The following is a 13,032-nucleotide window of genomic DNA, read 5'->3' as shown; positions in this document are numbered from 1 at the left end:
ACATCTACTCATCTAAAATGTTCAAAAACTTGTGAACCACTAATTCTAAAATGGAGTTTCTCAGTTTTCCAGTGGCATCAGATCTGTCTTATTTGAACAGTCAAGGCTCCGTAACGAATGTGGAAACACCATCATCTTTTGCAACACTGATTCACTAATAAAATCAAGTAGTTTTATATATGACAGTAGTTGTAGGTGCTTGTTTTTACTTTCAGTTAATGATACATTTTGCAGAAAATGTCCGTTTTTCTTCAGTATTGTCAGTTCTGATATAATAACTCAGAGATTTTCTTAACATCAACACAGTTAGTAAAATAACTGTAGGAAAATAATGGATTCTGCTGAAAAAGCAAAATGGAGATAAATCACATAGTAAAGGTTAAATGTACAGAAAAATTCACTTGGAAGTTGGAAAAAAATAGTTTTAACCTCCAAGTAAGGTCATTTTTATGGCAGTAACACATCTCCAAAAAGTTAGGATAAGAGCAGCAAAAGGCAAAATAAAAGTAATAAACAGCGCAACACTTTGGAAATAATTAGGTGAAGTGGCAACAGGTCAGTAACATGAGTGGGTATAAAACCATACCAAATACTAGAAGCACTTTGAGAGTGCAGACCTTCGCCAAGGCAGAGCAGTGCCCCGGATTTGGATGAAAATTTCAGGAAATATTGATACTGGCACAAGGAACAAATGATTACATTTTGGTGGTGATCGGAGGTGGGGGGGCCACGGGGGCCCACTGATCCGCCTTGGTGAAGGTCTGCGCTCTCCGAGTGCTTTTCTAGAAACGACAGTGCAGACCTCCGCCAAGGCGGATCAGTGGGCCCCCATGGCCCCCCCACCTCCGATCACCACCAAAATTTAATCATTTGTTCCTTCTGCCAGTATCAACATTTCCTGAAATTTTCATCCAAATCCGCCCATAACTTTTTGAGTTATCTTGCACACAAACAGACAGACAAACAGACAAACAAACCAATGCCGACAAAAACATAACCTCCTTGGCGAAGGTAATAACTTGGTAAGTCATAGGTTTGTCTTCAAAATAATGGTGTGATGTGGTGCTAAGTGCAGGAATAATAGACACAATGTGCATTTAACACAGTCACGCCATCACACAGTAAACCACATAAGTACGTCACTGGTCTTCTGGAGAAACGTCATAGAAAAAAGAAAGTGTGAAATAAAGTGCTTCGTAGGGGTCAAATGTAACCTCTATAACCTTCTATACCCCACCCCACCATATCTTCTCTCCTATTCACCCATCCACTCATGCTTGTTGAACTGTGCTTTCCCCTATTTTTCACACCTTTCTAAAGGTGTTTACATTTCTCACTGAGTCACAAATGTACACTTATTTCCACTTTTCTCTCACATACACATACACTGCCAAGTCAGATCAGTCGCTTTCCCCCTGAAACACATGAAAGGTTGAATCGTGTGCATGAGACATTTAGTAATTTTTTGCGTGTTTGATCACCACTGGAGTGATTTTTTTTTTTAAATACATGACACTACTCTACTTCAGTGAATGTGAGCTGAAACAGCTATAGAGGGACTGGAGAGAATAGTTAGGCTGATGACCCGTCAACCTGTCAACAAAAAAAAGAAAAAATCCTGATTGAGAATATTTTGCCCGACAACTTTCCAAAGCGAAAGAAACATTGCCTGTTTGAGGTCGAACCAACCTTTGAATACCTCAAAGGTTGACATTCAGCATGAAAACTGAGTGAACTGATGATGACTGACACAGACCATTTTCTCACAGTGATGATTATTTTAGGATTAAAGACTTTGCCGTGAAAGTGTCAGCAGTTTAAGGTGAATAAATTTTGATCTAATGGTGTGGAAACTCACCAGGATTGATGCCAAAATAGGAGTTTTAATGATCCACCAGAACACATCAGTGTTTTCTATAATATCCCAACACCTGTTAAGAAACAAAACAATATCACAAATGACAGCAGCACAAAAACAGACAGAAGTATGTTATACTGGACCTTAGTCTTGCACTTCTTCTGTCTTTTTCTTACCCAACGTCATTATAATAGGCTTTTGCGATGCTCCAGGCTGTGATGAAAATAGTTGGACCTCCTTAAGGCAAGAAGAAAAATACACAGAAGTCGACACAAATGTTATTATTACTGAGCCTCAACATCAGGGGTCACAACCCGATGCTCCTTAAACCAAGAGAGCAGACACATAAAGGTGGAAAAATGTGACTTTCTCACCCCAGCCAATCAGGATGTAAGCCCAGAAGTACTTCCTCTCAGAGAAGAAAGAGACAGCCAACAATGCATGAAGATAGAGTCCTTCGACCAGCAGCCAGAAGAAACTGGCCATTATACAGTACTGGAAGAACACAATTACCGCTTTGCAGCCAACCTGGCAGTAAACACAAGACACAAAGGCATAAATCTCACAGTGATCTCCCCCAAGATGCACGAGGATAAATACTGAACACAGACAAAATATCAATGAAGATATGCCAGTGTAATTTCTCAGCAGAAATGGATTCAGGAAAATGGAAGAGCACCCGTATTGATTTCTGCGTCTTTTGATTTAGAGTGTCTACCTTTAAACTTTAACACTTAATAAAACAATTCCCTTTCGCGTCGTGATTGATCTGAGCACATGGACACACACATTAATGTACTAGAGTCATTTCACGTGAGCACAACAAGGACAAAGAGTGTAATCAGCCCTGTCCTACAAGATAACAGGCTAAGGCTCAGGTGATTTTTTACAGCTACCCTGTTTCCTCAAATGTTTCTAATAATATTTTTTATTTTGTGTGTGTGTGTATGTGTGTGTGTGTGCGTGTGTGTGTGTGTGTGTTTGGTGCCCTAGTGAAATGTCAGTAGGAACATGAGAAGTGTACGATTGGGACCTGTGCCTCTGTGGGAATTTGTCGTGAATTACAACAATCATCATCGGCAGCCATAAATCTTAAACTTAATCTTATGGACAGAATGTAATAACCTTTTTCATCCTGTATTCTGTGTAAAATGTAGTTTACATTGGTAGTGGATAGTCGTACACCTTAGGGCTATAGAGCAAAATGTAATCAGTAATAACATGTAAGTATCTAGTTACTTAGTAACATACATTAGGAGAATATTGGCTCCTTATTAAGTCATTATAAAACACTTATTCATGCATAATCATTCTATTCTTTCAACCTATTTTAATCTGGATCAAAACTTAAAAATGTCTTCTTCAATGCGTGCATTTAAAAGGATGTATAATATAGTATAGAAGAATGCATAAAATATTATTGTGTATTGCTTATTTGTAATAGATTAATTAATTAACACAGACTATCATGATTAGGAGATATCATATTTAGTAATAATTGTATTTGTAGTAAATAATGAGAGTGCATATAAATATTATAGTTTATATGAAAAAAGTGTGCGTCAACCTAACTTGACGTGTCTCTGGCGTGATTGTTTTGGTGCAGCGCTACTTAATTATGATTGGTTGTTCTTACGTCTGTCAAAGCAAGAACGAATTAATTCAATCGAAATTGTATTGAGCATGTATTTTTAAAAATTTTATGGGACCTGGCCAGGCACCATGAACAACCTGAAATCTTGTTGAATAAAAGTGAGTGCAATTTTAACATTTAGCATCAGTTTATCATTTAAACATGTGCATTAGAACTTACAGATCATAGTGGATCTACAAATACACAAAACATTTAGTAACAGGCAGAATGTTGAGACATTATGACATATATATATCTATATCTATATCTATATCTATATCTATCTATCTATCTATATATATATATATATATATATATATATATATATATATATATAAAGACATTTGAGGTTATACATATTTTTTTCAGGTTGTTCTCATTTTTTTGTGAAAAGATTGTTTGTAAATGTACAAATATTCATGTAATTTTACTTTTTTGTACTAAAACAAAGATAAAAACTTGGAATTATCATTTATAGGTTGTATTTATAGGTATTGTGGTGGTCTGATCCACTTGAGATCAAATTGTTCTTTATGTAGCCCCTTAACTACAAAGATTTTGACACCTTTTACTATTATCTGCTAATATCTTCAGTGTATCTTTAGGCTGGTTTAGCCCACATCATAGACAACATCTGAGCGTCTAGGGCAGGGGTGTCTAAAATACAGCCTGTATGTTTAACACCCCTGCCCTAGACTCTCAGATGTTGTCTAATCATGGGTGTTTTCAGACTGGTAAAAGATTAAATATGTGATACATGTTCACTGCAATGGTCAGATTTCATCAGCTGAAACCAGACCGTGACTCTACTGTTGTACTCTGAGGATCAACTCCTGAAGCTTCAAAAGAAGATTCACCTTTTCAACACAGCATGAGACGACACCTGGTCAATAATATTTATATTCAGTGTTTTGGTGTGGACAGAGAGGGCAGAAGTGGAGAGGATAGGTTTTTTTCCTCTGTTTTCACCTTCTGCAGGTCTATACTATAACTCACTCTATAACATAACTCAAAAATACATGTATAAAGGTGTGTTCAGTGGGTAATGGTCATGGCATCGATAAAGTGGCAGAATGCTACCAAATAGATATTCCTTGTTTACCTTCCTTTCTACAATGGCTACTAAAATGTGAAAAATGTACAAACAAACATGAAAAATGTGAAGTGCCATTTCTAAAGCCAGTGTTTGGATGTTCTGGCCTTTTTGGCAGAAAGGATAATAGTTCCTGTCCATACTGTAGGTAAGAGTATTGGATGGCATCCACTATAATATGGAAAGAGGTTCAGCCTGAGCTTCTGTAGAAACATGGCAGCGCAACATGAGTACTCTGTAGGTAAAAATGCCTCATTCTGTGGCGACAAAAAAAACCAATTCATAATTATGAGTAATGTATCTAGGGATGGGAATCGAGAACCGGTTCTTTTTGAGAAGATTCTGCTTATCGATTCCGCCTTCATTGTGCATGCGCGATGACATCACACGTACGCTGCATTGTTTTGGTCAGAACGTAGCCAACATGGTGTTGAGGCAGAAACGGTCTAAAAAGACGACACCAGGTCCACTTACTTGGAGCACTGTCAAAGCTTCCATGTCTTCAAAAGGGTGGAATCCCTCCAATATGCTCAAAAACTTGTCCACAGCATGTGACTCATTTACAGGAATGTCACGTATTTGATACACTACTTAGTGGCGCTTGTGAATGTAGCAGCAGAGTGAACGCCAGGCCTGTTCCAGTGTGGGCAACAAACGTCGTAACTCCTCAAATACAAGTTTCCAAAGGTAAGAAGGGAAAGGAAATGAGGTGCACAACAACAGGAGAAAAGCCGAGCCGAGTTGAACTGGTTCCACGTCGTAGAAATGCGGCAATAGAGGAATTAGTAAAGAGTCTTTAGTTTCACTTTCACTGTGCCCCCCCCCCCCCGAACCCTGCCCGGTGTCATCTGTTATTATTATTTGTACATACTGTATATGTTATATTTTCTGTGCAGAGATGGAAATATAAAAGACAGTTAATGCAAACACGCCCGTTTGTACTCTTTTATTCCCTCACCCAATGAGAATCGATAAGAGAATCGATAAGGAATCGGATCGATAAGTAATATCGATAATGGAATCGGAATCGTTAAATTCTTAAAGATTCTCATCCCTAAATGTATCTGTATTATATTCTGTTTGGTTTTTATAAGAATATACAGTGATTCAGAGAGATTTTATAGAAATTTTGAAGCTGTAAATATTGAATATGGGTCATCTTTGTCTGTTTACAACCTTATAACAGTTGTTTTATTGCATGTGTTTACGTTTTAGCAAGAGCTGCTGAGATATTTTATGGCAGGGGGAGGAAGACTAACACACTAAGGTTAAAATTTTGAATTTCAGAGTATTTCAATGAGTGCCCTCTAAAGGGTTAAATGAGAAATATCATATATGTAAATGAGGGCATAATATAAAGGGGATGAAAGAATGACTTGTTGCTAATCATTTTCCGAAATACACAGCTATAAGTAGTAGGACTTGGCTTTCTATTGATGTGTATAAATGCAATGACTTAAATATTACTATTACTGCTCTTAATGTTTGTGTGTGTGTTTGTGTGTGTGTGTGTGTGTGTGTGTGTGTGTGTGTGTGTGTGTGTGTGCGTGTGTGTGTGTGTGTGTGTGTGTGTGTGTGTGTGTGTGTTATGTGCTACTGCTGATACTAGGTATTGTGTGTGTATGAATTAGGAAGGGTAGAAAAGACAGATTTTCCGTAAGGGGATAATAAACTTAAAACCAGGGCGAACAGGGATTTCTCGGTGGTTGGCCCCAGACTCTGGTGCACCCTGCCCCCCCATGTCCAACCAACCCCACAGTGAAGTGTTTTGGGTCTTGTCTTAAAACCCACTTTTACTCTCTGGCTTTTAACTCTGTGTAGGTTGTGTGGTCCTCTGTGTCTTTTATGTATTTTATTACTTTTAACAATTTGATTTTATTGTTTTATTTATAGCATTGTTTTAGTTTTTGTACTTATTAATTAGTTTTTAGTATATTTTCTTTTATTTGTTTTATTGTTTTTACAATTCTATGTGCAGCACTTTGGAAACATTGTTGTTTAAATGTGCAATATAAATAAAGTGGATTGGATTGGATAAAGCAAGTTAACCTTTAACCTAAACATTGTCATTTTTTTTTACTAAAATAGCAAAATGTGAGTAGAAAAAGACATTTAAATTGCTTATTGCAGTTATTGTTATGACACACTCATCAGCTAAAATGTCTCTACTGTGACAGGCCTGTTATTGTGGCACTATGATCTTACAAAACCTATATTAAGTAAAGTATATGATGATCATAATTCATGTACACTGTAAAAAGCGTATTTAGGCCCCAGTTGAAGCAAGGTACAAATTTACACAAAGGCAAAGTAAATTTCTCATGTTCTGACTGCAAAGGTAATATGTGGTTTCAAACAACTTAAAAATGCTTGACTTAATACCAAAGTGATTTATTACTTTGATCCAAAGTTCAAAATTAAGTTCTTTCCCAGCGTGTGGTGTCATGCAGTCAAATGTGCGCCAAGTGTGTGACGCATGATCTCCGCGCCCTCTGAAACCCTACTTGTGAATATCATCGGTTTTTTACATATTTTGGTAAGTTTTTCCTTTAACATATCAAAATTCTACATTCTTTTATGTTATAAAAAAAACAGAGTTTTGATATCGCATTTATAATTTTAAGAAGTTAGGCATTAATTCAAGGATTCTGCCGTTTAAAACGGCCATGCATTGAGTTGGAAAACTCCAACACCCATAATGCACCGTGTTTTGCCGCCTCTTTCCTCTGTATTCCTTCCCTCCCCCACTTCACTCTGCAGCCGAAGAGACGCGATTACCGGAGTAGTCAGTTTGGACATAAACAACGTAGGTGAGTTTGTTAAAATAGTATAACTTTTATTCTAGACGACTTGCTGTTTTCTTTGCACTGTGAAAGGTTGTGTGGATAAATGGATATCTTGCTACCGCGTTCTAAATTGGTTTATTTTATGCATTTTATGTCGCTGCGTTAACGATGCTGGCGCTCTCCCCAGACAATAAACCAACCTGATTTAGGTTTCAAATTAGAGCTGCACGATATGTATCTCGTGAAACAAATTTGTGGCACTGCTAGTTTTGGTGGCTACGGTTTTGCGGCACTCGGAGCTAATGCTAGTTCGGAGCTACTACGAGTTCGGAGGTATTGCTACTTCGGAGCTATTGCTAGTTCGGACCTATTGCTAGTTCGGAGCTCTTTTATAACCGCTTAGTTTGGCAGTTGTCAAATTTGTACGTTAACACACCTTTTGCCTCAGGTTAATGAAGAGTTCCACAGGGTTGTGGCCCTCCCTCTCGAGTCCAAGTTTTTTGAACAACTTGACCACTACTCCAGCAGACTGTTGGCATTGGCAAGATCCAAGAGAGGAACTGCAGGGGACAAAATCTCTCCCATCCTACACACGTTTGATCGGGTAATTAGCTGCTTTAGTCCTGATTCAGTCCTGATTTAACACTGCAGGCATTAAATCTCCATTTCCTTTGACTTTATTTACAGTATAAATTATGTGAAAAATATTAAATTTATGATTCAAAACACTGTCAACGGTACTTTTGCAGGTTTTTTTTTTTTGTTTTTTGTTTTTTTTTGCAAATTTCCATAATTTTGTTTACATTTTTGCTCAAAAGTTGCCAGTTGTGTCCAATTTACTTTTCATTATCCAAATAGTCACCATTTAATATGTGTCCTAATTGGTTACAAAACTTTAAATTGGCATTAAAAATATTGAACTTGGATATTAGAGTGGCATTAAAATGCCATTTAAAATTATTTCATGCTTTTCAGCATTTTTTCCTATATTGCTTGAAAATGGTGCATTGCATAATAATGTGGAACAGCAATTTTCCTTTAATTGGACTTACGTGGCAAACTAATTGCCACAGGAGTCTAGGATGGATATCACTGACCCACAGAGACCTCAGCACAATACCATCCATGAGTTTCACTGGAAAAACTTTTTTTTTTTTTTTAATTTTATTACACTTAAGCACAATTGCATAATGTGAGAAAGAGTTCTTCCCTGTAATCATAATTGACCCCTTCTCCAAGGATAGTCTTATTGTCAAATTACTGCTTGATATTAATTCTTTTATTTATACTTCAGGCCAAAGACATCAATCTGAAGAGAGAATGTCTCCTAAAGGCCCTTATCATTGTTCTTGGGGAGGATACTCGTGATCTTGTCAAGGAGTTTGTGGTAGGTAACATTTTTTTCCTCACAGCCTGCCTCTTGTGTTTTTATGTAACTGTACAGCACTTTGAATTGCCTTATGTATGAATTGTGCCCTATAAATAAATTTGCCTTGCCTTTGCCACAGAATTAGTTCCTATCTGCAATAGTTAAAAGGTATAATTTACTTTTTTTTTTTTTTCAAAAACTGGTGGCAGCACTTTTTTCTCACCTAGAAAATTGCATAAGTGATTATTATATTTAAAAAACAAGTTAAAAAATAAAGTTTGTTTCGGAACCCTCCTACCTGCTCTACTTTTCGGGGTCGGCGTGTGTGCGTGGGCCCTGAGGCGCGTGCTCATGCTTTCCTCAGCAAACAGAGCTCCGTTCACCTTCTCTGTTACCGACCTCACTCACTTATTTTTACAGTATCACCCAACAAGGGACCATAGCGGCGCTCAGGGACCGCACTGGCTGTGCTGGCACCATTTCTGGACCAACGTGTGCATGCGCAAAACGCCAAACATGACATGAGGACGTACGACGGCAATTTGTAGCAGGTTGACTCAATGAGTGACATTTTGGAGAACCAATCACTTGTGTGATCCAGCTGAAACTAACTTTATTTTTTAACTTATTACTTTAATATAATAATCATTTTTGCACTTTTGTGAGAAAAACAAAGTGTTTCCACCAATTATTGGAAAAAAAAAAAAATCATCAATTATAGCTTCAACAGAGGAAAACCTGCTTTGAACCTACAGTTCCAATCAAACATTTAAGACCAGTGGAAAAAGGGAAAAAGTTCTTTGTGCATTGATTGATCTTAACAAGGTTTCAAAGTGAAGCTTCAATGTGCAACAACAAATGGGGAGGGGATAAAAACAGAAATAGGCCGTTTTGTATGGCGCTTGAATGAGGGTTAAATGCTACAAAGAAATGTATATACAAGCAGTTCAGGTTTTTTCACACACACACTTAAACCACACACATACACAGACGAACAGATTCAATACAAGCTCCAATAGAACAGACGCGCTAGTGTGTCCTTCTGATCTGCTCGCTCATGACTTGTTTTCTACGAGTGTGTGGCCTCTGTGCAGTGCACTTGACAAAACTTTTGACACTGGGGGTTTCTGAAGGTGCCCATAGAAATGTAAAAAACACTAGAAAGGAAATGACGCTTATTGCTGTGGCCTAAGTGGCGGGCAACTTGTCACTGGCCAGTTAAGTTAAATCTTAATATCCACTCATGCAAAAGCTGGAGCAAACATCACATAATGTCAGACAAAGTAATTGTTGGTGATTCCTTGTATTGATGGTAAGTGTTAGTATTTTAGTCAGAATAGTGTTTTTTTTGAAATACCTATTTTGTAGTACTTTAAATTACTGTTTTCATTTTTGTAGTAATAGGATTTCTCCATGTATTCAGTAGGGCTGGGACGATACAGTTTTGTCACGATCTGATTCATATTGCAATGTCCAGGGGCCAATACAGCAAGTTACAATAAAAAGTAATATATGCACCTTAAAAATGTGTTAAAAGCAAACAGCTATGTCGAAATTCATAAACCAAATGCCATTTGACATTTATTTAAGTGTTGAGACTGAAAAGTGCATTAACACAAAATGTAACTCAGTGCTGTGGAACTGTTCCTTTAAAAAAAAAAAAAAACATGAATGCAAAAGTATTGAAAGTATTGATACTTTGAAAAAGCATAAATGTACCCACCTCTGCTTTGTCCCATTTAAAAAAAGAGAGAAACACAGGGACACCTAGTGTCCAGGTGGAGGGTGGGGTTGGGAGCAATGACAGCGTGTAACTTTTTCTTTTCTCCAAAGTGTTATTTTTTTCAAAAGCATTGACCCAATGTAAACTTAGGGGTTAAGTTTAAATTCCAACTGGTAGGATACCAATGCATGTCATAAGACTAACACTATTGTTTTCTGCTCTCTATAGGACAGTCGGGAAGACGACCTTCAGGTTGATTTGGAGCAGGTGACCATGGCGGTATTTTCCATTCGACAAGAAGGATGTGTCGAACTTCCTCCGGAGGACATTGGTATCGTTATCGAAGGCGTAACAGTCTTAAATGGACTCAGCTCTGTCCCATCTGCTTGTGCCCTGCTGCTCGGCTTGATCTACATTCTCAATCTTGCCTACCCTAAAAGCCTCCGTTACACTTTCGAGGTTTTCCAGAAAGTTTTTATGGAGCTAGATTCTCAGAAAATGTCCCCAAAAGTTCATACACTATTAGGAAAACTGCAAAGTGCAGATTAATGGTCATCTTAAGCCTATGTACATATTTTTGCATTCAGTGTTAAAAAATGTTTTATAAAGTTGACAGTGTTTAAAAAGTTTGAGACTAGAAAAGCACTTGGAGAGCGCAGACCTCCGCCAAGGCTGATCAGTGGCCCCCCCGTGGGCCCCCCCCCCACGCCAAGGAGGTTATGTTTTTGCCAGGGTTTGTTTGTTTGTCTGTCCGTTAGTGTGCAACATAACTCAAAAAAGTTATGGACAGATTTTGATGAAATTTTCTGGTCTGCGCCCCCCCCGTGGGCCCCCCCACCCCCGATCACCACCAAAATTTAATCATTTCTTCCTTATCCCATTTCCAACAAACCCTGAAAATTTCATCAAAATCTGTCCATAACTTTTTGAGTTATGTTGCACACTAACGGACAGACAAACAAACAAACAAACCCTGGCAAAAACATAATCTCCTTGGCGGAGGTAAAAAGAAGCACTTTATAATCCTTCAGAACATAACAGAATAAAAGTTTCCAGTTTTTTTTTTTTTTTGTTTGTTTTTTTGTTTTTTCTTTTTGCTACCTGCTGGAACTGTGCTTTCAGTGTTTATGGAGCTAGATTTTTACCTCCGCCAAGGAGGTTATGTTTTTGCCAGGGTTTGTTTGTCTGTCTGTTTGTCTGTCCATTAGTGTGCAACATAACTCAAAAAGTTATGGACAGATTTGGATGAAATTTTCAGGGTTTGTTGGAAATGGGATAAGGAAGAAATGATTAAATTTTGGTGGTGATCGGGGGTGGGGGGGCCCACGGGGGGGGCGCAGACCTCCGCCAAGGCTGATCAGTGACCCCCGATCACCACCAAAATTTAATCATTTCTTCCTTATCCCATTTCCAACAAACCCTGAAAATTTCATCAAAATCTGTCCATAACTTTTTGAGTTATGTTGCACACTAACGGACAGACAAACAAACCCTGGCAAAAACATAACCTCCTTGGCGTGGGGGCGCCCACGGGGGGCGGGGGGCACTGATCAGCCTTGGCGGAGGTCTGCGCTCTCCGAGTGCTTCTAGTTATAAAATGCCCTCAAAAGTGCATATCCTCTTTAGAAATTGCTAAATGCAGATTAATGGTTCATCTTAAACTTGTCTACATCTTGGTGCATTCAGTGTTTTAAAAGTTTAAAAGTTTTATAAAGCTGAAAGTGTTTAAGAAGTTTGAAAAAAGAAGCACTTTGTAATCCTCCAGAACGTAACAGGACAGAAGTCTCCTGTTTTTTTTTTTTCTCTTCTTTAGATTGGATCGTTTATTGCTGGCACAGGGCAATCTGAACTGAACTGCAACTCTTGCATGTGATTATAGTCATGGAGGCTGTACAACTGTAATGTTCTGTTGTGAGATAATTTGACGTTACTGTTACAAATAAACAATTTGCAGCAGCTACGACCTTTATCTTACGTCTTCACATGATTAGTACACTTACAAACAAGTTTATACTGTTTAGAACTGTGGTTCTCAAACTCCACACCAAGTACAATCTTTTTTTCGGTGCTAGATCAAAATAAATCAGAATGCCCAAAAATTTCAAAATAATGGTCCAAAATGGAAATGACTCAAAGTACCACCTGAAGAAGCCCAAATACCACTAGTGGCACACGTACCAGAATTTGAGAACCACTGGTTTAGAGCACTTTTCATGCTTATTTTCTGTAAATACTATTATTTAGTAGGAAATGGTATATAAACTTATCTGTTGTATATTTGGCAGATGAATGTTAAAAAACAAGGTGATCTAATGTAAAAGTTTAAATTAGAATGTAGAGTGGGGAAATTGCAAAATATTAAGTTGAACTAAAGTATAAATGCACATTAGAATGTACAATGGTTTTGTTAGAAAAAAGTCCAAAATAGTAAGTTGTTTTTGTGTAAAATTTAACTTTAGAATACAGCTGAGTTATAAGTATAACTTTCTAAAAATGTTAATTAGATTTTATATATCTTTTTAAGTTAAAAGACAGTAATACATTAGTAAACATTGAATGAATATTTAGCT

At 37.5% G+C, this 13,032-nt stretch overlaps 1 protein-coding gene and 1 long non-coding RNA gene across 2 annotated transcripts in view; one reads left to right on the top strand and one right to left on the bottom strand.

The window, feature by feature from the left end:
- Positions 1-13,032, bottom strand: part of vipr1b (vasoactive intestinal peptide receptor 1b) — a 67,499-nt gene that overhangs the window by 7,405 nt on the left and 47,062 nt on the right. Inside the window, exons 7-9 of the mRNA XM_030123788.1 lie at positions 2,233-2,386; positions 2,035-2,095; positions 1,859-1,931 (exon numbers count right to left, since the gene is read on the bottom strand). Of these exons, the coding sequence (XP_029979648.1) occupies positions 1,859-1,931; positions 2,035-2,095; positions 2,233-2,386 (288 nt within the window). The remainder of the gene's footprint in view (positions 1-1,858; positions 1,932-2,034; positions 2,096-2,232; positions 2,387-13,032) is intronic.
- On the top strand, positions 10,584-12,416 carry LOC115411599 (uncharacterized). Its single transcript, XR_003934243.1, has 2 exons — positions 10,584-11,060; positions 12,168-12,416. It is a non-coding gene; the product is annotated as an uncharacterized LOC115411599 (long non-coding RNA).

This window comes from Sphaeramia orbicularis, chromosome 20 (genome assembly GCF_902148855.1).
Source record: "Sphaeramia orbicularis chromosome 20, fSphaOr1.1, whole genome shotgun sequence".
Classification (NCBI taxonomy): domain Eukaryota; kingdom Metazoa; phylum Chordata; class Actinopteri; order Kurtiformes; family Apogonidae; genus Sphaeramia; species Sphaeramia orbicularis.
Note: the sequence above shows the minus strand (reverse complement) of the source record. Positions and strands in the feature narration are given on the sequence as shown.